The following is a 24296-nucleotide window of genomic DNA, read 5'->3' on the forward strand; positions in this document are numbered from 1 at the left end:
CACCAGCGACCTCATGGAAAGATGCACCCGTTGGAGATTCCTGTATGGAAATGGGAGGATATTACCATGGATTTCATCACGAAGTAATCCCAGACTACGTGCGGAGTGGATTCGATTTGGGTCATCGTGGATCAGTTGACCAAGAGCGCACATTTCATTTTGATTCAAGAGAGTACTTCTGTAGAGAAATTGGCTGAGATTTCTATCAGAGAGCTTGTGGCACCTCATGGGGTGCCAGTTTCGGTGGTTTCTGATACAGATCTCTGGTTTACTTCCAGGTTTTGGAAGAGTTTCCATGATGAGGTGGGCACTTGTCTCCATTTCATGAAAACATTTCATCTGTAGACCGATGGTCAGAGCGAGGGGACTATTCAGACCTTAGAGGATATGATGCAGGCATGTGTTTTGGAATTTGGTGGGAGTTGGGATATGTATCTTCCATTAGCGGAATTTTAGTATAACAACCGTTATCACGCCAACATTGATCGACCTCCTTTCGAGATGCTCTACAGGAGGAAATGCAAGACCCCGATTTTTTGGGGCGAGGTCTGTTAGTGGGTTATGGGGATTTGATTCAGTAGGATCGAAGTATACTCTAGACAGCTCAGAATCGACAGAAAAGTTATGTCGATTAGTGTTAAAGTTTAAGGTGGGAGGGGGGGGGGTATAGTACTCCTGAAACTGTCACCTTGGAAAAGTGTTATCTGATTCAGGAAGAGGGGCAAATATTTGTCTTTTTAGGGTTTTGGGTCGAGTAGGATGGGTTGCATATCGCTTAGATATTGCACATGAGCTCATTCAGATACGTAGCACGTTCCATGTCTCTCAGCTGCGGAATCGCTTAGTGGATGATTCCGTAGTGATACCGTTGGAGGCTATTCAAGTGGATGACCGCCTGAATTATATTGAGATACAGGTGGTGATTCTTGATCGGAAGACGAAAACCTTGGCGAACAAGGTTATGGAGTTGGTGAAGGTGCAATGGCAGCACCGCAAGGGTTCGGAGTAGACTTGGGAGCTAGAAGATGAGATGAAAGAGCAATATCCATAGTTATTTGGAGCAGCAGAATTTGATAACGAAGTGTGATTCAAGTGAGGGAGAATTGTAACATCTGGAACCCTAAGGTACTAAATTCATTCTTTTATTTTACATTGTAAGGGTCCTCACGACGTGAGATCTTGGAGATCACTTCGTGAGTGACCATTGACCTGTTGACCAACGTTTCTGGAAACTCACAATGTGAGGCATAAGGTCTCACGATGTGAGTATGTCTTAATGACCCAATACCCTAATTTGTGGGTATTTAAGTGAATGAGAGGCTAAGGTTATCCATCCTCAACCTCTCTCACCCTCTAAGCCTCTGGAAGGACCTAATCTTAACCCTCATGGAGTTCTTAGGCATTTTTGAGATCTTTCAAGCATTCATTGGTGTTTTTTGGCTACTTGAAGTGGAAGCAGACCCTAGTTGAGCAACCACTTGGCGTTTTGGCTCCTACCATGCAATCTCTTGGATCTTTTGGACCATTGTAAGTCTTAAAGCTTGGACCTTTCTACCTTTTTCATTATAGGTCTAAGTTATAAGCTCCTTTTTGCATGTTTGGATGGTATTGCTTGCATGGGATCCATAAAGTTGGCAACTTTATGGATCGTTGATTCATTCTCTTCAGTGTAGTCTTTGGAGCTGAGTTTTGGTGTAGTTTGGGACTCCAAGTTTTACTCTAGATCTCATTTTCTCCAGTTTTGGTCTAGTAAGAGTTTGAGTCATGCATTGGACATGCATGATTGAAAATCCATGACTTTTTTTTATCATCCTTTGGGTAAAGGAAGATCCTGTGGAATGTCCCAAGTTATGGCTGTAAGGATTAAGAGCTTAATGTTTTAAGTTGCTCTATTAAGATCTCACGACGTGAGGTTTAGGGCCATGGCATCATGAGAATGTTGGCCATCCTGTCTATTTTGTCCGGTTTAGGTCACGACGTGAGTCAGGGTTAGGTCGCGACGTTACATGGAGTGGAACCTTCTTCTTGGGTTTAGTTGACTCGCTAAGCGGGACTAGGTCGAGTTGGTCCTCATGATGTGACCATGGTCTGGTCACGACATGAGAACCTATTGTTGGAGTTTGGACCGTATATTTTGGAACATGTTGGGCCTTGGTATTTTGTTTCGGGCTTATTTTCTAGCATATTGGGCTTCTTTGGATTTTTGCCCATGATGTGTTTTGGGCCCAATTTGGAAAATTAGGCCATATTTGGGCTTTGGATGATCATTTTGGAATTTAGGCCTTTTGGATAGTTGGTTTAGGCCTTAGCTTTGGGTCAAGTTAGGTGAAGGGTAAAAAGGGTCTTTTATCCTAGTTGGACTCTTAATGTGAGTCAGGATCCAATTACTAGTTGGATGTTATTGTATGTTGATAGCACGAAGATTTTAGCGAACCACAACTAGAGATTCATTTGTGAGATTTAGCAGTCAGAGGTGAGTTTCCTCACTGTATTTAATGGGTTGAAGGCACCAATGTCAGCCGATTATTATTATGATAGGATGCTAGATGTCTGCATGACTCTTTCAAGTGTTATGTGGTGGTATGTATGTTGAGCGAGGCTCAATGCTGGATGAGGCCCGATGACTATATTATATGCTATTTGTTTGTTGCTATTACATGTGTTAGCATGATTATATGTTTATATGTTATTATGGGTACCGGCTGGGGCCCGATGTCAGGCGGGGCCTAATGAATGACAGATTTGTAATCCGATTGGGGCTCAATGTTGGGCAGGGCCCGAGGTTGAGTAAGACTCGATGCCAGGTGAGGTCCGATGTGGTATGGGGGCCCAATATGTGTTTATTTATGTATGGTATGTGGTATTTAGGGGAGAACACTAAGCTTTGGGCATACGGTTTTCAGTTTATGTTTTAGGTACTTCAGGATCGAAAGGGAAGAACCCGTGATGATTAAAGAGAACACACACCTTTTTCCGCATTTTGAGATTTACTCTGATATGATATGATGTTGTGACAAAATGGGGTCCTTTTGGGTTGTATGAAAATGTTTGGATTACTATTTTCTTAAATTAAAAATGAAAGTTTTGGGTCTTTTTTTGGGAGGTTTCACGAACCCTACTTTACATACCCCTTTTTTTGGGGCCGAGTATACCAATCCCTAACCCACTCTGCCTCTTATATATATATATATATATATATATATATATATATATATATATATATATATATTGTTTTTGATCGAAAAATTTATTGAATGTAATTTAACCAAATTATATGAGACTATTGTGTTAGAATATACGAAATGTAGAGTAATGATCAAAGTGGGTCAAGTGAATTACTAGCAAAACCCTTGATCCTTTGTAGAATCTCTGACATAAAACCTTGGGAGGTGATAATGATCACATGTCTTGTTGTTTTTTATTGATTTTAATCTTATATTACAAGGATGATGAATATAATATGTGTTTTAGTCAAAAATTATCCAAATACTAATCAACCAAATTGAATGAGAGGCTGTGATGTTCGAATTATGCAATAGAAAATGATAAAATAGAGTGACACAATGGTTTATAAGGAAAGCCCTTGATCCTTGCTAGGATCTCCTGCACAAAACCTTGGGAGGTGATAATGATCACCTGTCTTAATGATTTTATTGACATGGTATTCCGGGTCTTTAGCATAGTTGAGACAAAACTCTGTTGAAACTAAGTCTTTTCTTGACTATTTATGCACATGTGTCAATTAAGAAAAAAATATAACCGTTATAAATGTTAGTAAATAATGATAGAGGTAATAGTCGGGATCCTGAGATGGTTGTGGATCGTGAATATTAGATGAGGGTTGAGTATCCTAGAGGCTTTGAGGATCCTGGACCAAACAATTGCCCCCAATTTATTCCTGAAAATGTAAGAGTTAGTTTCTAAAACATTAAAGGAATAACTTAAATTAGAGAGATAAAAGGATAGAGAAAAGTAATTTTCATAATTAACCCTCAACGACTAGGTAATTTTAAAATCCAACAGGCAGGTAACTAGTCGTTAATAGTCAAATCAACCTCAACTCCTTAGTAGAAATAGATGTGATCAGTTCCTTCATTCTTTACTCATCTCTTTCTTCCTTTCTTTACATGTGCTACTTTTTGAGTACCGACGGTTTATTAGAAGGTAAATATTTCTACGTTTTTATTTCTTCCGTTATGGTTGGAAAAAAGGCCGTTTCACGAAAAAACATCTTAGCCCTCCCTGGAGATGACTTCATCGATCAAGGGATCCTCTCCTACAAGGAGACATGTTCCTTCAACGACAATGATATTGAGTCTTTAAGACTCAATGGAGCCTTACCTTCCGAAGCTGTTTTCAGGCCCTTCGATTCTCTCATTCATCTCGACTCCGTTTCTCCCACTTGGGTGTGCTTTCCTGAGTACCCCTTCTTCTTGGGTTTGAGATATCCTTCTCCCAGGATTGTCTCTAAATCTTTCAGGGTGACTGGGATTTCGTATATCCAGTCATGCCAATTCTCCGGAGGATCTTATATTTGTATGACCATGTAAATCAATCAAAAGGCCTTGATATAGGCCTCTCTAAATTGTCTTGTATATATGATCTCACAACCTTTGGGAATTCTTGTTTCCTCCTCAAGCTATAAGTATTGGGGTTATTCTCGCTCTCTCTTTTGTTCTATCTTCTTGTTCTATCTTTTGCTGACCTACTACGTCTTCGTTTCAGATCTCTGATCATATTTCCGCTGATCTAGGGATCCGAGCGAAGAAGGTAGAACAAACCCTTAAGGGATAGGAGAGGATCTGGAAAGCGAATAATGAGGATCTGTTGAGGAGAGTGGAGCTGATCAATAAGGAGAATACCAAGAAGGAGGAGGAGCGCTTGCTTGAGATGGAGGAAGTGATCTCTAGTGCGAAGGTCAGTGCTGTACTGGTTGATTGAGAGGCCAAGATCCATCTCACGAAGGATCTTGAAAATGCAGGTTCCTAGGATGTCGACGGTTGGTGTGCGGCAATGGCCCAATTGACTGGAAAGCCCGCTACATCCAACCAGGATCTTGTACTGCGACAGACTAAAGGAGGGGAAAAGAAAGGTGCGGTCGATGATGACCAGCCTATGGTGTAGGCCTGCAAAAAATTAGTTTAAGTAGTTTTTGTTTTTTTATCAATGATGTAAAAACAATTAATCTTTTGGTTGGCTTGATACGCAACCCTTTTTTCAATTACACGTTAGTATTTTCCTTTCATATCTCTCTTTTGATTACTCTGCATGATTGCTATCATATTAGCATCCTTGAATAATTAGGATCCCAGAAAATTTGGTTCCTACAAACAATTCTGAGACAAAATTTTCTTAGTGAATCATTTTTCTAGTGCTTGAATTCTAAAAACCAAATGGTTTTTGTTAGGATCTTAGAAAGTTTAAGATCCCGAAGCTTTATCTAGAGTTTTTATAGAATAAGGATAGATGGAACCTGATTATCTCCAAGTTTTTCCTTAAGCTTCATAAGTTCTTCAACCTTGGAATTTACTGAGGATAAACCTCAACTTCGCAAAGAACTTAGATTCACTGTTGATTTCTGACAATAAGGCTCTTTACCAATGAGGATCGATGAGGATCCTTAACGATGAGGATCCATAAGGACAATGATCCTTAATGATGAGGACCCTTATTGATGATGATCGTAGATCATACAGGGGCATTCCCTCTCAAGACGAACTGATTAGGTTATAAAATTTGAGAATATTCTTGCTTAACACCATAAGTTCGACTGATAACATGTTTAATGTTATGTACCAGGGGGATCCTAATCTGCGACGTATCTCATGGGAAATTTCCCTACTTATGAAAATGTTATGATTCATGTGTATTTTCTTGGGAAAGAATCCCAAAATATGGTAACATAAAGATGTTAGGAACCTTATGTTATTTCGGGGGTAAGATCCCAACTTTTGGATAACATAAAAATGTTATAAACCTTAAGTAATCACTGGTGTAGGATCCCAAATTTTGGATAACATGGAAATGTTATGAACCCTAAGTATCTTAACTTATTTTCAATGATAAGAGGGTTACCAAGCTACTGCATTGTGAAATGATCCCCTTATCCATATCTCATAGTTAGACATCATGCGTTCAAGCAAGGTGTATAAAAATTAATTTGTGTGAAAGAGGTAATTAGCTCTGTAAACCATAGAGGGGATTAAGTAACCTTAAACGTAGGAGAGATGATTAGTCTCTTGCTTGTGTATGTAATAGTTTAAAAATCATATCATTGATATAATGGAATTGTTAAGACGATTAGATCTATATGTGTTAGGAGGCTTATGTTTAAGGATCTTTTAATCGTGCGAATCCTTATGTTTCAGGATCTTCAAGCTTGAAGATCCTGGTGTTCTAGAATCTTTAAACTCAAGGATCTTCATGTTTAAGTATCGTTGCTTATGGATATCTTTAGTTGTGCTTGTTCGGCATGGAAAACGTTAGCTAGGGGTGGGCGTTAGTCTAGCTAACGCCCCTCCGATGCTTAAGTTAGTAATGTAATCGAGGAGAAAGTAAGTAATGATGAAAAGTTCAAGGTAAAGAACATGTGCACCTTGGTTTTGTTAGAGATCAGTCGACCTTATTTACATATAGTATGCTTTGAGATGTACAACATTCCAGGATCTTGGCAAAATAACTTCTTCGAGTGTCGCTAGCCAATATGCTCATTTTCCTGCTTCAACATCTATGATATATGGTCCTTACCACTTAGGAGCTAATTTACCTGCACTAGGGTCCTTGGTGTTTTGGAATGGTTTCCTTAGTACCAAGTCTCCTATTTTGGAATCTTCTTACTTTTATGTTCTTATTTTAAGCCATGGTGATCCTTTGTTGATGAGCAATAATGCGTATTTTGGCAAGATCTCTGAGTTCGTCAATAGTGTCAAGATCCTGAGCTAGGATCTTGTCGTTATTCTCTTGATCTTGCAGCAAGTATCTTGTCGTCGGGATTACTACTTCGGTAGGGATTATTGCTTTTGTCCCAAACACCAAAGAGTAGGGGGTCTGACCGGTGGCTACTTTGGAAGTAGTCCTATCTGCCCATAAGACAACAGGAAGCTCTTCTGCCCATCTTCCTTGCTTCTTATCTAACCTTTTCTTCAGGTTGTTTACTATGATTTTATTGTTGGATTCTGCTTGACCATTAGCTTGGGGATGAACATGAGTAGACGTTATCATTTTGATCACCCAACTTGTGCATAAGTCTCTTGTCCTTTTTCTTATGAATTAGGATCCATTGTCGCATATGATTTCAATCTGGATCCCGAACCTAGTCAAGATATTATGTTTAATAAACGAGACTACCTCTTTGTCTGTTACCTGAACGAAGGCTTCAGCTTCCATCCACATTAAGAAGTAATCAGTCATCACTAGCGTGACGACTTTTCCTCCTGGGGCTATTGGTAATTTTCCAACTATATCCATTCCCCATTTCATGAATAGCCATGGAGAGATAATATGATGTAGAGGTTCTGCCGGTTGAAGTAAGATGTTGCCATGTCTTTGGCAAGAATCACACTTTTGAGCATGTAGAAAAGAATCTCTCTTCATGGTCGGCCAGTAGTATCCTATTCTTAGTATCTTGGAGCATGAGGATCTTCCCGCAGTATGATTGCCACAGTCTCCTTCATGTATGTCCTTCAAGACTTCTGCAACTTTAGGATCTTCCAAGCATCTAAAGTATGGTCCTGCGATAGACTTTTTATAGAGTTTACATTGGATTATTACAAATCGTGAGACTCTTGTTCTGAATGCTCTTTCACTTTTTTCTTCTATTGGAATCGTTCCATTATGGAGATAATCCATAATGGGTTGGGTCCATGATCGTGGACTTCTTTGAGGATCCTGTTCATCGGGGTCCCTTCGAGGAGGGATCTGAGGGTCAAGATCTTCAATAGCTGCTATGCTTGTTGGTTGTTCAAGATCATCAGATTTGTCAGAGAGGGTTTCTACAGCTGGGGTTATTATGTGGGATATAGGGATGTTCGTTTTTGGTGGGATCCTAAGGAGGATCCTAAGTTGGCTAATGCCTCTACTTCTGTGTTTTCTACTTTAGGAACTTGGGTTATACTAAAGTTCTCAAAATCAGAGGCTAATTTTTTGAGGATCTCCAGATATAGTGCTAATCTTTCACCTTTCACTATGTAAGATCCATTAAATTTATTAATCAGTAATAAAGAATCAACAAATACCTGAAGATCCCTGTGTAACACCCGGTTTTGAAAGTGTTTCTTTGCTCGGGGCTACGACCCAATCATCATTTGTCATAAGGTTTAGGGCTTGGGAGAGGAAGGATTTGGCCCAATTCGGATGTGGGTGTCAGGGTATAAGTGGTCCAAGTATTCGATTGTGTATTTGGAACCCAAGGGTATTACAGTAACCTAATGACACCATCTTTTACGAGAATTGGGTGTTGTTTGGAAGGTTTTAAGGCTTGGTTTAATAATTAGGAGCATAAGGATTCTCGCTACCTTTTGTGGATATAGGTTACGTCAGAAACGGACGTCGGATGAGGAAGTTATGGAACTTAGAAGGTTTTGGAAGAATTAGCTACTAATGGAGATGTTTGGCATATCAGTCCCATGCATGCACGTGCCTAGCTGGGAACGCCCAACATATAAGGTCATTTGGTCGCGGCTGGTTTGCGAGTATGTTGGGCGTACTCAGAGGTACACGGGGTGTACTCCCTTCAGACCAAAACCCTAGATTTTAAGGTTTGGCAATATATAAGGAATATTATGCTCTCAAGGACAACTACCCTCTCACCCTCAAGCAGCAACCAGAAAACCCTAATCCATATTTTGTGTGTTCTTTTTCTTGGAAGGCCTTTTGAGAGTATTCTTAGTGTTTTGATCCATTCCCCAAGGAAGTGAAGGTTGAAGAAAGTTGGTGGTTCAAAGGAGGAGGTGTAGATTCGGGATTGTTGCTCCATTTTAGATCTTCTTGAGGTATAAAGTCTTGAAATTTCCTTTTGAATATTTAGATCTTTTGTGTTGAGGTTTTGTGTCCAAGGATTAAACTTAATTGTTCAAATCTGTTTCCTAGGATTAGGGTTGCCACCCTTGGTGCTATTTGAGTCCCTAAGATAGAAAGTTGCCATCTTGAAGGTCTTTATGTGTTCATACATAAGTTAAGGTCATTTTCATGGAAGTAGAATGCTATTTTTGGAGTTTGGGCTTATTTGGGGGCATGCAAGCTACCAAGTAAACGACTTTATGGATTAAGACCCTCCAACGGACTCAGATCTGCGATTGGGGCTTCAGATCTTAAAGAATTAAGCTCTTTTTGGGATTCTGACCTAACAGGAGAGTACACTGGGCGTACAAGCCCGTACGCATAGCGTATAAGCCAAACAGCCTATACGCTTAGCATACAGTTGCATACGCCCCGCGTACTCAGTCAGGTGGAGTTTTGATTATTGGGATTCGGTATGGGCCAACTATTGGGCTCGTTTATTTTGTTCCCATTGGGCCATCAGGTTGTGGGCTATTAGCGATGTTGGAAAAGGTCAAGGAAGGATTTGGGCCTATTTTGGAAAATTGGGCCATGGCTTGGGTCATGAGTGGTTTTTAGCATTATGGGCTTAAGTGTTTGGATTATTATTGAGCCATCAGAATATAGAGTGTGTTGGACTGAAAGGAAAGATTGGGCCTCATGACAAGACCCATGTAGAGAATTAGGCCTAATTTAGAAAATTACGCCACTGGTTGATTAATTGGCCTTTCAGGTTATAGTTTGCACCATAGTTTGGACAAGGAAAGGTTATGGGCAAAATGGTCTTTTTACCTTGGGTATGAAGTTATAGTAATGGTTTATGTACTGTAGGAAGACCAGTGGTTAGCTCTAGGCATTATGTATGAAAGACCAGGAGGTGGATCCTGGTACACTGCATGCTTTTATGTATTGTAGGAGGACACGAGGGTTAGCCCTGGGCATTATGTACGAAATACCAGGAGGTGGCTCCTGGCACACTACATGCTAGTTAGCTAAGTAGAGTAGTATGTATGCTAGTTGTCTTTGTGATGCTTGCATGGAAGAACAAGAGGTTGCTCTTGACACTTGTCTGTAAGACCCAGGGCGTGGCTCTCGGCTTGGCAAAAAAGACTACGCGGTGGCCTGTGGCGTAATGGAAAGACTATGTGCAGCTCATACCACCTTTATTGATTATGATATATGTACGGATCACTGTTATGTATGGAATGTATGGATCAGTTGATATGTATGGTATGTGGTATTTGAGGAACTCACTAAGCTTCGTGCATACAATTTCTATTTTTGGTTTCACGTACCACTAGTTTTCAAATAAAGGAGCTCGGGACGATCGTAGTGCATACACCGATGTTTTCTGCAATATGTGATTTTTGGGAATAAACTCTAATAAATGTTTTATTTGGAATGCTTTTCAATGTGTGAACCAAGTTACAAATGTGTTTTAGTTATATTAAAAATGAAATTTTTGGTCATGAATTTTGGGATGTTACAAGTTGGTATCAGAGCCTTGGTTTAAGGGATTTGGACATCTTTTGGGTGTGTCTGAACTCAAACTAAGGACTTGGTATGAACATTTTCAAAAGAAAAATATTTTTATAAAAAGAAATTCTATGCAAAGAAAGGGGTGCGATGTGTGCAATCGACCGAGCTCATGTAAGTGGTTCCCAAAATACCATACATGTTTGTTATGTGATATGATATGATTATGTGATTCGCATGCCAGATTAGAGCTAAGGATCTAGGATAGAGACCTTTGTATGCTTAAATGAGCTTGTAGATTTGCATGCTAGAATTGATAAGGCAGTGGTTGGATGGCCTGTTTAGGTTATGCCTTATTGTATGAGCCTTCAAATTGCATGTTGGTACATATTCCAGATTAGAGGATACAATGGTTTGATTGGGGAATGTTGGTTAGTTTTTCCATTGTCCGAATGCTACTTGCTTTGTGCTTTGTGGGACTCCTAGTATTGTCAATTAGCTACTAAGTGAATATGCTAAGTCACATGTGGCATAGGCTGGATAATATCTAAGTGATGGATTTGACCCTATTACACAGCTCTTGTCTCAGTCCAACTGTTCTAGGGTTTAGTATTTTAATCGAAGGATTATCTGATCTCCGTTTCATGTGGCTATATTCATGAGGTAGCTAGTTGACATAAATGGTAATCCTTCAACAGTTGAGGACTAGCTGGGTTCGTTTTGGGTCAAAAGTATGGTTTATACTTTACTTTTCTAGGCTTTAATAATTTTCGGTCCATCTGGTGTGTACGGTTAGGAGGGTTGACGGCCCAGGTGGGTGTTTACGGGCATGAACTAGTTCACAACCATGAACCAATTCACAGCCCATGTTCCATATAAATAGATGTTAGGTGGTAGAGGGATTTGAGGGGCTAGAGAGGAGCTAAGCGTGTGTAAATCAAGGTGTTTTAGAGAGAGAAAGTAGAGAGAAGAATAAAGTGTGTGAATCTTGTGTTGGAACTTCAATCTAATCATATAAACATTGAAGATTCATCTTATTCTTTTCTCCATCTTCTCCATTTGATCTTGAATCATCCAATTAATTGGGATTCCACACCATCAATTGGATCTGATTGATACATCAAGCATATTTGGGACATATAGTTGGTATCAAAGCTTGGATTGTATCAATCAAATTGGCTAGATCTGGAACATTTTTGCACTATTTCTTGAAAGATTTTGCGTTTTTGGATAGTTTTTGACAAAATAGTGGGGGTTTGATCTTTGTCTTTCGTAAAAACGAGTTTTTGCTCGAGTTTTGGAGCAAAAAACGGTGAAAAACGCATTTTTTTTCGAAATTTCCGAAGGGTTCACGGCCTCCGAAGAAGGGTTGTCGGCCATACCGAAGAAGCTTTCACGGCTGTGAGCAGAAGAAGCTTTTAAGGCCCAACTAGTTTACGGTCCGAGGTCTCGCAAGTTCACGACCCAAAGACGTTTCCGGCTTCGGACGTTCTTGGCCGCGCACCTCACATATGTTCCGCTCAGCTCGCGGACCTGCAGTGAATAAATCAAAAACTCTGGGGCTTGCTAGGATTAAAACTCACACCACTTACTTCATCAACATGCCGCCCTTTCCATCTCATCTAGCTTGCTAAATGTTGTTCTACTTCCCAATTTAATTCAAAAGGACTCGCTATTTCGGTTTTATTTTTGCAATTTTGACATTTCTAGTCCAAAAATCAAATTTTTTATTTTAAAATTCTATTTTCTACCCAAAATTTTAGTTTTAATTTTTGACTTTCTAAATTGACTTTTGACCTTAAATTTTGACTTTGACTTTCAAGTTTGACCTTTGACTTTAAACTTTGATTTTCTCGTTTAAGCTTCAATTTTTTTTCTTTTAGCTTTTCGGTTTGACTTTTCAGGTTTTTAGTCAAAGGGCATTTTTGGTAAACAATGTGTTCTTAAAGCATCCCGGTCAATGAAGTTTCATGTACTCCATCTTGTGAAGATACGATTAAATTTATTCGTGAACAAAATGACTTGCTAAAACGGAAAATAAGGACCTGAAATATGAAGGATATACACTAAGGAAGGCCCAAAACCCCTAAAAACACAACTAGAGGCCAATACAAAGGACTTTAGAAAGCTTCAAGAAGAACATAGTAATAAATGTGAAAACTATAGCTATCTTAAGAGACAACTTGTCGAATTAACTGTCGAACTTGATGCATTGAAAGCTAAATATAATGATGTTGAATTCACATTTAAGAAATTTGATTTATCGAGTGAGGTAGTTGCTTCTATGATTGAAAAACAACTAAAATTCAACATAATCAAAATAAGTGTCTAGGGTATAATAATGGTCCACCGCCTTTCAATGACAACTATAACGCACCTCATGAGACTAATGAGGAAGAAATGCCTAATCAGTATGACCATACCCCTGCTTCAGTTAAGACTGAATCATCTGGGCCAACTGAGGTTATTGAGGTGAATGTTTATTATGCTTCTACGCACAAGGATTACAAAATGCGCCAAGTGAGAGATTCTCCAAAAGAAGCCCTTCAAGGTCTCAATCACGAAATGGTGACTAGAACGCGCAAAAGGCCAAAAGTCCAACTCCCAAGGGAAAAAGGGAATGTTGGCCAAGAAGAAAAATTCAAGAGATGATTCAGTGAAGCCAAGACCGGTTAGGTCAAAGACATCTCGACGGCCAGCTTCAAGTTCTAAAGCAAGTACTGAGCCACCCATCAGATCGAACAAGAAATGGGGTAAACCCAACTACAAATGGGTTCCAAAGGTTCAATCTCCCAAATCAACTAATGACTCTAATATTTCATCTTCTGTTTGTGATAAGAAGGATATGTCATGGGAGAGAATACCTTGCAAAGATCACAAAGGTAAACCCAGTTTCAATATGGACTGGGTTCCAAAGACCAACTAATCTCGCTTTGTGTCGGAGTAGCTATGGAGGAATATCATCAAATTTCGGTTTGTTGATATTAGTTGCTCCTGGCACTTGATAGGGGGCATTTCTCAACTGTACAACATTCTGAACTTTTTTTGAGAGTATGTGTCCTTTGTGGGAAAGGAAAAGGAAGAAAGTAAAGGATCACACATGGGGTTTTGTGCTTAACGATGTGAAGAGTTTTCGGATTTGTTATGAGATTATGCGTGCTATTCTCAAACCTTCTCGATATTCCTGATTTTATCTTAAACTGATTCGTTTTGAAGACAATCTTTTATTTTCTTATAGTTTTTCGTTAGTAGGTATTATTGGGAAGTGATACCATTATCTAATAACAGACGATTGTGGTTTATGTAAGGTACCAAAGTTCAATTGTCTAGGTTTTTTGTTTAATGCGCCGGTAAAACAAGAGATTTAAATGGACTTGACTAGGCATAGATGAACTTAAGGAATCAAAAGACTTGAAAAATCTTGAATTAGATTGTTCCGTTTAGCCTGACAATACGACGCTTGGGTAGATTGAGTAGTGAGATATACATGGGAATCTGCGGATACATTAAATAGTCTGTATCTAGAACTGTGGTTTAACTTTTCCTTGATGTATGGTCTCATCTCCTTAATTTCAGTATTGATAGGGTGACTGGGGAATTCCAATAAAGTAGGTCTGTAGAAAATTATTTTCTTGCTTTCCTTCTGTCAGTCATATGTTGCCTCCACTACGTGATTGAAATACATCTGACCTGGATTGTAACATATGAAATTCTATCTTCTATGTATCTTCTTATCTATGATATTTTTCCTTTCTATTAGTCATATATTGTCTCCTCTGCATGATTGAAATATATCCGACTTGGTACACAACATATACACCATTCTATTTCTCAATCCCTTTAATTCAGTTAGTCATATGTTAATCCCTCTACATGATTTGAAGAGATCCGCCCTGGCTACAACATATGCATTATAAATCTGTCTCCTCTCTCCTAATAATAGTCTCTTCACCTAAAGTAAGGAGTATCTCGGAAGTTTTTGATTACTGGGGTATATCAGGAAGCGGGAAACATGTTCTAGTACATCTAAAATTAATTAATAGGTTGTCTGTAGATCTCACTGCTTAATTAAGGTGGACAACAATATCGTTGGTCATCATCAACTGAATGGTCCTTTAGGAATACTATCTAGGAACATAGGGTCAAATGTCTTATCACTTGTAGCATGTCAAAATTTTGTCACAATTTTTCATGCTTAAGTGAACAACAATACCGGCGATTGACCAGATCTATTCATGAAAGTGGAGGTATCGAAAAACAAATCGAGGCTGTCTAAAAACTTTGATCCCAAATTTTTTTGTTTTTGTTAAATTTCTTCATAGTTTTCCTCTATGCACAAATTTAGGGGGAGAATTAAAATTAAAAAAAAAAACAAAAAAATCAAAAAACCAAAAATCCAAAAATAGTGTTATTTATGTTTTATTTCTTTTCAGAAAAATCAAAAATACAAAAATACTTTTGTTACTATTTTATTTTTTTCCGAAAATATGAAAAATCAAAAAAATATTGTGTGCTAAGTTTTTTTAGTTTTGGTTTTATCTCAAATTTTTATTTGTCTTGAAAAGTGAATTTAGATGTACATGAGACTCGTGGAGACTGTATCGAAAATTTATGAGCCAAGGCTTCATCCGTGATCATTGAAGAATACTCATTCGAAGGAACAAAAAATGAAGATTATTCTTTCAACATACAATCCTTCAACCCTAGAAGCAAGGTGAAGCTGTACTTGAAGATTATGTGATAGATTGCATTGAAGCCTCCTCAATCAATTTGCTGCTATCTATGTACTTGCTGAAGTGATCAAGAAGATTAGCTCTCTCTATTGTTCTCTCTGAAGATTCTCAAGCTAAAAGCGCCATTTTTCAAGAATCTCTACAAGAAGCCTCCACACTCATCGTGCATTCAAAGTCAAATTTTGAAGAGATGCCCAACTCAAGATGAAGTCACTCACATAGAAGATTCATATCTTCATCTTGAAGCTGTGAAGAATTTAAAGATTAAAGCTCAAGCCAAGCTCCAAATGAAGATTGACAAGAAAAGCCAGCTACATTTTTAGGGGGAGTTTGTTGGGTGAAAAAGAAAAGAAAGCTATAAACCAAGGGGGGAGATTGTTGGGTCAAAATTTTGGTTTATACTTTACCTTTTTAGGCTTTAATAGTTTTCGGTCCATGTCATGTGTGCGGTTTGGAGGGTTCACGACCCAGGTGGGTGTTTATGGCCGTCAACTGGTTCACGACCGTGAACCTGTTCACGTCCCATGTTCCATATAAATATATGTTAGGTGGTAGAGGACATTGAGGGGCTAGAGAGGAGCTAATGTGTGTGTAAATCAAGGTATTTTAGAGAGAGAAAAAGCATATTTGGGACTTAGAGTTTGGGAACCTAGGATATCCTAGGATATACTGCAGTGGGTTAATAGTATGGTTCAATGAGTACTGGCATAATGGTTTGAAGAAGTGACATAGAGTATTCATGAGGATTGCTAAGGAAAGTATGGAAAGGTGTGAAAGCAGCTGATCAATACTCGAATAGGTGAGAGTCTTGGAGAATCTAAGAAGCTTATGAGAGGTGGATTCTTAGGTGAATTCTTATTGTTGAATTAATTGTATTTCAGCTTAGAGATGAGCTCTCAGGGAGATGGTTTAGGTTCGAGTTCTGGCTTAGGTGCAGGTGCTGAGCCGATTAGCAAGTAGTTGCGGGAATTTATTTCATCAGAGATCTCTCGCTGTATTTCGAAGATAGTGGACGAGTGCTTTAGCACATTTTGTACGGAGATTATGGCTATCATTGGAGCTTGCGCACCGACTTTCCAAGAGTTTTGTGCTTGTGTGTCTCCTACGTTCCATAGGGAGAGGGACCCCATTGTCAGTAGGAGGTGGTTAGAAGATATGGCTAATGCATTCGGGATGAGTGTTTGCCGTGCGGAGGCGAAGGTCAGATATGATTTCTACTTGTTGAAGGATCGGACACGTGATCGGTAGTGAGTTAGGTGATGATGTAGTCGATGCTATGTCATGGGATGATTTCTCAACCAGGTTCCGAGCTGAGTTTTCACCGGTGATTGAGGTGCATCAGCTAGCACGAGAATTCTTGGATCTCCGCCAAACTATTGAGACGGTGGCAGAGATCACTTCCAAGTTCCGCGATAGCGCTTTATTGGTACCGCAGTATGTAGAAGATGATAAGATAAGGAAAGTGAGGTATCACGATATGCAGCGGGATGGCATCAATAAATTCATGAGTATTTCAGGGTGCGAGACCCTGAATGATATGATCTATAGATCCCGAGAGTAGGAGATTGATTTGGAGCACATTGAGAAGCGGAGGTCAGATCAGCTGCATACTTTGGACGGTCCCGGGAAGAGAACCAAGACATTTGACCAGCACTAGACAGGCCAACAGGACCAGAGTCAGTACAGCATGTATGGGAAACTGCACGATTGGGCTTGTCGTTCCATGTTTTTGGGCTGCTAAAAGTGTGGCATGGTTGGTCACGTCAGCAGGGATTGCCCTCAAGGGGCAAGCCCATTATATTTTCACTGTGCTCGGGTGGGCCACAAGAAGGCCGACTATCCGACGTTGAGGGGAGGAGCAATGAGCACGCCTGCTCCAGCTTCTTTGAGCTTCAACAGTGGACGAGAAGGTATGGCAGGACCCCCAACAGAGAGGAGTTAAGTTCTACATGTATGTATCTTTTGTCTTCTTTCAGGTTATTTATACCCGTGTTTAAGGTTGTTGGGATCTTGAATCAGTTTGGTTAACACATGTATCCGATTCATGTCCTTGCTCATGTATGAGTTATATTTTCAAGTAGTGTCATATGTCATTTGCATACCGTGAATTGTTAGTGGTTAGTGTAAGGTCGTTCACTTTTGCTGATTCGGGGTGTTAAGAGTTATCTCAGCTCGTAATCGAGATTGGTTCAGGGGAATTATGTGGAAGGTCTGCAGTCAGGGTTCAGCAAGGTGGTTATCACCCTCATCAGGATTCAGAGGGTACAGTCATTGTGCTCAGAATGACTCATGGGGTCGCCAAGGAAGCGGTAGACTACCAAAGTTTCTCTCTGAGCATCGGTTAATTGGACTTCAAGATCTAAGTACGGTATCATTTAAAAGCATCTGGAGTATCAGTATTGATGGGATTCAGAAAGTGTTCATCTAGTGTTCAGAGGTTGTATGGTCTTTTAAGTTCGGTTAGTAATGGATCGTTAGCATTAGTAAGTGTCTATTGGCAACATATCGATCATTGGAAGGTAGGAAGGATCGGAAATTTTTCCATTTCTCGTATGTCGTGGAGACCTAATCGGATCAAAATGGGGGGGGTGACAATTCAAGTACCTAGGATAGATGTAAGTGTGAAATTGGGATGAGCTCGTATCCCCATCAGGAAAGGAAAGGTCGCCAAGTGGCTGCCTGTATGAAGGATAATGTGAATTGGAAGTTAGGGAAACTTCTCGAATTTTGGACCACATCTGATTGATGTGAAGCAGAATATGGGGAACCAGGTTGGGGATCCCAGTCAGGACATAAGCTCATTGTGGGTTGTCAGATCGTGTGTGTTCTCGACTTTAGATGTGTTCGGATTAGTAATCAGCAGTAAGACCATGGTCAACGGTAGAGTTAGCGTGGGAAGTGATGTAAGACTACGGGACAGCCGTAGCATTCACCAGCCGCCAGATACCATGGAATGTTTTGTAAGACTGTGGGATAGCCATAGCATTCACCATCGGCCAGATAGCATGGGGAATGTGGTAAGACTTCCGGGTGGCCCGTAGCATTAGTTAGTAGACAATGTAGAAGTGTTGTAAGACTGTGGGGTGGCCCGTAACATTCACTAGTTAGCAGGTAGTGTAGAAGTGTTGTAAGACTGCGGTGTGGCTCGTAGCATTCACTAGTTGGCGGATAGAGTAGAAACATTGTCAGACTGCAGGGGTGGCCCGTAGAATTCATTAGTGGTCAGCTAGTATGGGAGTGTTGTAAGACTATGGGGTGGCCCGTAACATTCACTGGTCCCTATTCGACAGTGAGAATGTGAGAGATTTGTGATTCACTCATGGTTTCCTTCAGATGATATAGGTCAGGGCTTGTCACCCGCACAAATATGAGTAGGCCATAGTATGACCGGATTCGGGAAACGATACGTCGTTGGAGACCAGGCGTGATGTAAGGCAACAGTAGTTCTGATAGCATTCACTTTTCTTATTAGATTCGATAACTGGCAACATGGTTAGGGCAACTTTCGATAGCCTAAGTTCTCTTCGGAACTCGCGTGGGGCGACCGTGAGGTTGCTTTTGGCTCAGCAACCGGGCATGAATTCAGTATACCAACTACGTTGGGGACCAGGGAGATCTCGGTTGCCTTTGGAAAGAAGATAGGAGGTAGTGTGATGTTTCACATAGAGGTAGTGACTTGGGGATTCGTGTGTGTGGAGTAGCTTGATGATCGAAGGTGCTACGTCACTTGCAGTGGCATTAAATAATCTCAGAGTAATTGAGTTGACCCTATTGCACAGCTCGTTTCTGAGTCTAACCGTTGTAGGGATGAATCTTCTACTCGAAGGATTATCTGAGCCTTCTGTCAAGTATAAGACAGTCGTTATGGTCAGTGATTCTGTTTATGATGGTAGCATCGAGATAATCAGGATTGGAAGTGTGCGTTTGGTCGGTCATTCTGGGAGGACTAAGCATGGTAAAGCTTAACATGGGTGGTCTATTAGGAAGTCAGACCAATGTGGATTTCCGGTTTCAGAAAGGTAAACTGGCTTCTTTCAGAGGCTCACGGTTGGTTATCTCCAGATTGTGGTTTTGAATGGGGTGTTAGTAAGGAACGATTTTGACTATGAAATATAATTTAAATGGGGTAGAGTTCTAACACTCGATTTTAAAAGTGTTTTGTTGCTTGGGGTTGCGGACCAATCATCAGTTGTCATAAGGTTTAGGGCCTTGGGAGAGGACGAATTTGGCCCAGTTCGAATGTGAGTGTCAGGGTATATGTGGTCCAAGTATTCAATTTTTTCATCGGTGGCCAAAGGTATAACCGTAACCTGATGGCTCGGTCTTTTATAGGTCTTGGATTTTGTTTGGAAGGTTTTAAGGCTTGGTAGTTATTAGGAGTGTAGGGCTTCTCGCCACCTTTTTGTGGATATAAGGTTCGTCGGAAATGGAAGCCGGATGAGGAAGATATGGCACTTTGAAGGTTTTGGTAGAATTAGCCCCTAATGGAGATGTTTGGCAGAACAGCCAAATGCATGCAAGGATGCATGCACGTGCCTGGCTGGGAACGCCCAACGTATAAGGTCATTTGGTCACAGCTGGTTCAAGAGTACGTCGGGCGTACTAAGAGGTACGCGGGGCATACTCCCTTCAGACCAAAACCATAGATTTTCAGGTTTGACACTATATAAGGAACACTATGCCCTAAAGCCAAGCCGCCCTCTCACCCTCCAGCAACAACCACGAAATCCTAATCCACATTTTGTGTGTTCTTGGGATTGGAAGGCCTTTTGAGAGTATTCTTAGTGTTTTGATCCATTCCCCAATGAAGTGAAGGTTGAAGCAAGGTGGTGGTTTAAAGGAGAAGGTGTAGATACGAGATTGTTGCTCCATTTCAGATCTTCTTGAGGTATAAAGTACTGAACTAGCCTCTTGAATGGTTAGATCTCTTGTGTTGAGGTTTTGGACCTTTTTGGTCCAAAGGATAAAACTTTATTGTTCAAATTCGTTTCCTAGGCTTAGGGTTGCCACCCTTGGTGTTATTTGAGTCCCTAAGACAGAAAGTTGCCATCTTGAAGATCTTGATGTGTTCATTCATAAGTTAAGGTCATTTTCATGGAAGTAGAATGCCATTTTTGGAGTTTGGGCTTATTTGGGGGCATGTAAGCTACCAAGTAACCGACTTTATGGATTAAGACCCTCCAATGGACTCAAATTTATGATTGAGGCTTCAGATCTTAAATGATTAAGCTCTTTTTAGAATTTTGGCTTAACAAGAGAGTACGCTGGACGTACAAGCCCGTACACACAGCGTACAAGCAAAATAGCGTGTGCGCTTAGTGTACAACTGAGTACCCCCCACATACTCAGTCGGGTCTAGTTTTGATTATTGGGCTTCAGTATAGGCCAGTTGTTGGGCTTGTTAATCTTGGGCATGTTGGTCCATTAGGTTGTGGGCTGTTAGTGATGTTGGAAAAGGCCCCACAAGGATTTGGGCCCAATTTGAAAAATTCGGCCATGGTTTGGGCCACGAGTGTTTTTTAGCATTTTGGGCTTTAGTGTTTGGATTATTAATTAGCCATCAGAATATAGAGTGTTTTGGACTGAAAGGAAAGATTAGGCCTCATGCCAAGACCCATGTAGAGGATTGGGCCCAATTTGGAAAATTGGGCCATTGGTTGATTAATGGGCCTTTCAGAATACAGTTTGGACCATAGTTTGGACAGGGAAAGGTTAGGGGTTACATGTTATTTTTGTTGGATAAGGTGTCTAAGTCCATAACTATTTCTGGTATGTACTTGACCCGACCCGGCATGGTCCATTTGGGTAGCATGGCACCATGCAATTGGATAGACTAAATGAGAGAAATAACATTTGGAGATTATTAATATATTATAAGTTCTAATATATTAATAATATTATTTGATTAGTTTGATCAATAATTAATTTAGAATTAATTAAGTGGTCAAAAGAGAACTAATTAAATATATGGGTTGATTATGTAAATCATCCATATCTTGTATAGTGGGCTAAGAGGCTCCATGGATTGTCAAGTTGGGTTCTAACCATAGGATGCTCCATGGATGCTCCATGGGAGTTACAAACCCATGGGTCATGGAAATGAAGAGTCATGACACATTAGGGTTTACATGGTGTAACCCTAGATGTGTCAACACTATATAAGAGTCCCATTCTCCACAAAATTGGCTACACAAGTTACACTAAGGAAACAAGAGGGCTTGGCCGATTTCAAGAAGTGTGTGTTCTCTCATAAGTTTTTCCAAGAGCATTTGGTGTTGTGTGAAGCATTTGAGGCATCACACTTGGGGTGCTAGGCTCACAAGGTTTCAAGGAACACAAGCAACAACAAGGTAAGTTATTCTATCTATTATTCAAGTTAAAATTGTTCCCCATGTATGCTAGATAGGAATATAGCCTTGGAATTCAACTTTGCATGATAATTAGACAAACATAGATCCAAGGTTATTAGGGTTGCATGTACACTTAGGAAGTGTTAGAATGCTCAAAACCTATCAGTGGTATCAGAGCCTAGGCTTGTTTGTTTGTTATTTCTGCTTAAAAGTTGAAGAAAGTCAAAAATCTTGCTGTCTGACTGATGGACTCGGCGAGTCCATGGGGAGGACTCGTCGAGTTCACTTGTATCTTCAACCTACTCGGCGAGTAGGTTTATGCACTCGGCGAGTAGGGTCGACAGAGTGCAGAATTTCGACTTCAGTTGCTGGAAATGGATTAGAAATATTACCCTAAACTGTTTTGGTACTTGAAAACTTCTTTTAGAAAGTGTAATGTCTTTCCTAACTCATTTACAACAACTAGTTATCAAAATTACAAAGATTAAATGTGATTTTGATTCTTGAAGGTGTTCATGTTCATATTCTTGTTCTTATGATGTTTAGATGATCATAGAAATTATTTGTAACCTATGTGGTAGTTTAATTCTTGATCATAATGTGTTTTAATGGAATCCATAACTTGTCCTCAAGTTATGGAAAACCAAAAGTCTCTTGGATTAAAAAACCATTAAAAGAACACAAGAGTTAGAAAAGTGAAGAGTCTTCATTTTATTACTCTATTAAACTCATAAGTTACAAGAAATGAAAAGTTTTGAAAGTTTACAAAACTTGCCCTCAAGTTTTGGAACAAGTAAAGTTAAGTTAAAACTTTAGTTCCAACCCTTAGAATTTTAAAAGTTAAAATTCAACCCTTATACTTATATTATTATGATTTAATAATTATATATATATATATGTATAAGAACAAAGTCGTCTTACCGCTAGTACGCCTCATTCACGAAGCCGGTCTATAAGGTGGGTATAAGGTTGTTGCCTATAAAATGGTGACTTAATGGGTGTCCACTCTCACCCACCGCTTGCTTGACCGGTGGAGGGTCGTTAGACGAACGGGTAAGACAAGTACTTACAAATTCTCATTCAAAGTATGATGAATATTATAAAGTAAGTAAATGTTTTATTAAATTCTCAATCTTAGTTACTTTAGGAAAAATGTGAATAAGGTGCTATTCCATGAAATTACACTTTACACTTTGATTAAGTCGTTGGTGGAGCGTGTGTGGTTAACCGGCACACTAACTTGGACTTAACAAGGTAGGTAAAGGGTGACTTAGGGTTTATTATAGTATCGATGGAGCGTGTGTGGTTTACCGGCACATCGATTGAGTGATAAACTTTAAGGGTACCAAGTGATTTGCATGGTTACTTCACACCTCGTTTTGTGATCCTCGGTATCCCAGTCACAAAACTTGGAGGGCACACTTGAGATTGAAACATGCCTTTGAAAAGTTCATTGAATCTCAAAGAATCTAGGAATTTCTAAGAACCATTCAAAAACCTAATACTTAAATATTGCGGTTTTCGTGGTGGAAATTGGTGAATCGTCATTCACCTACCTTTCAAATATGATATAGCTTAGATTACGGCATACCTCTTCTAAGTTATATTATATTGTGATTGGATCCTAGCCTTAATATTACATTTGGGTGTTTTATTAAGGACTCTCTTATATATCTAAACTAATCTTGTTCTCTTTTCTTCAGATGTCTTTCAACAATGCTTCTGGCTCTAATCCTAATGGCTCCTTTACCCTTATGAACTTGTGTGGGAAAGTCACCTTTGATGGATCCAACTTCAATGAGTGGATCAGAAACATCAGAATGATTACCCGCTACGAGGACAAAGAATATGTCCTTGACAAGGAGCTTAAGGAGATTGATGAGACCACTGCAACTCCTCAGGAGATCGCTGACTTTCGGGCACATGAAAGGGATGCTACAAAAGTGGCTTGCATCATGATGGCCACGATGACAGCGGAACTCCAAAAGTCTTATGAGGATTTCTACCCTTATGAAATGCACCAAGATTTTATGGAAAGATACCATCAAAGTGCAAGACAAGAGAGGTATGAAATCATCTGCTCCATGATAACAACCATGATGAATGACGGGGAATCCCTCACGAGCCACATGCAGAAAATGCAAAGGTATGTGGATCGTTTGCTGAAGCTCAATGTGAACTTCCCGGAGGATCTTGCAATAGATATCATTTTGCACTCCTTACCATCGTGTTATGATCAATTCCACATGACATATCACATGAACAAGGAAGAAGTCACCCTCAGCAAACTTCAGGGACTTCTCAAGACCGCAGAAACAGGTCTTAAGGGGAAGTCGGTTGCTATCACTCCTACTCCAAACTCAACTCCGGTTTTGGCAATCGGGAAAAGTCGAGGGAGGAAGAGAAAGAGATCTTCGAAGGGTACCAAGGCTCGGACCCTTGATGGCTCTTCTTCAAGTGGAACCAAGAAAGGTTTCATTACTCCTTCTTCTGACCCAAAAGAGGCTGAATGCTTCTATTTCCATGAAAAGGCTCATTGGAAGCGGAACTGCCCAAAATACCAGCAGGATGTGAAGGATGGGAAAGTCAAACCCAACCATGCAGGTATTTACACTATCATTTCTAATAACTCACCCCATTCTAATTCTTAGGTCTTTGATACCGGTTGTGGTATTCATATTTGTTGTGACTTGCAGGGACT

At 39.9% G+C, this 24296-nt stretch overlaps 1 protein-coding gene across 1 annotated transcript; it reads right to left on the minus strand.

Moving 5' to 3' along the window:
- Positions 1 to 6852: 6852 nt before the first annotated feature.
- LOC145095702 (uncharacterized) lies at positions 6853 to 7221 on the minus strand. The gene has a single exon (XM_079033538.1). It carries the CDS (start codon positions 7219 to 7221, stop codon positions 6853 to 6855), a length of 369 nt encoding a protein of 122 aa, XP_078889664.1.
- Positions 7222 to 24296: the final 17075 nt, after the last annotated feature.

This window comes from Lactuca serriola, chromosome 3, assembly GCF_051521515.1.
Source record: "Lactuca serriola cultivar US96UC23 chromosome 3, Lser_US96UC23_V15, whole genome shotgun sequence".
Lineage (NCBI taxonomy): Eukaryota > Viridiplantae > Streptophyta > Magnoliopsida > Asterales > Asteraceae > Lactuca > Lactuca serriola.

Bases quoted from the DNA above. Each gene is read 5' to 3' on its own strand.
- LOC145095702 (XM_079033538.1), bottom strand. From the start codon at position 7,221: ATGATAACGTCTACTCATGTTCATCCCCAAGCTAATGGTCAAGCAGAA.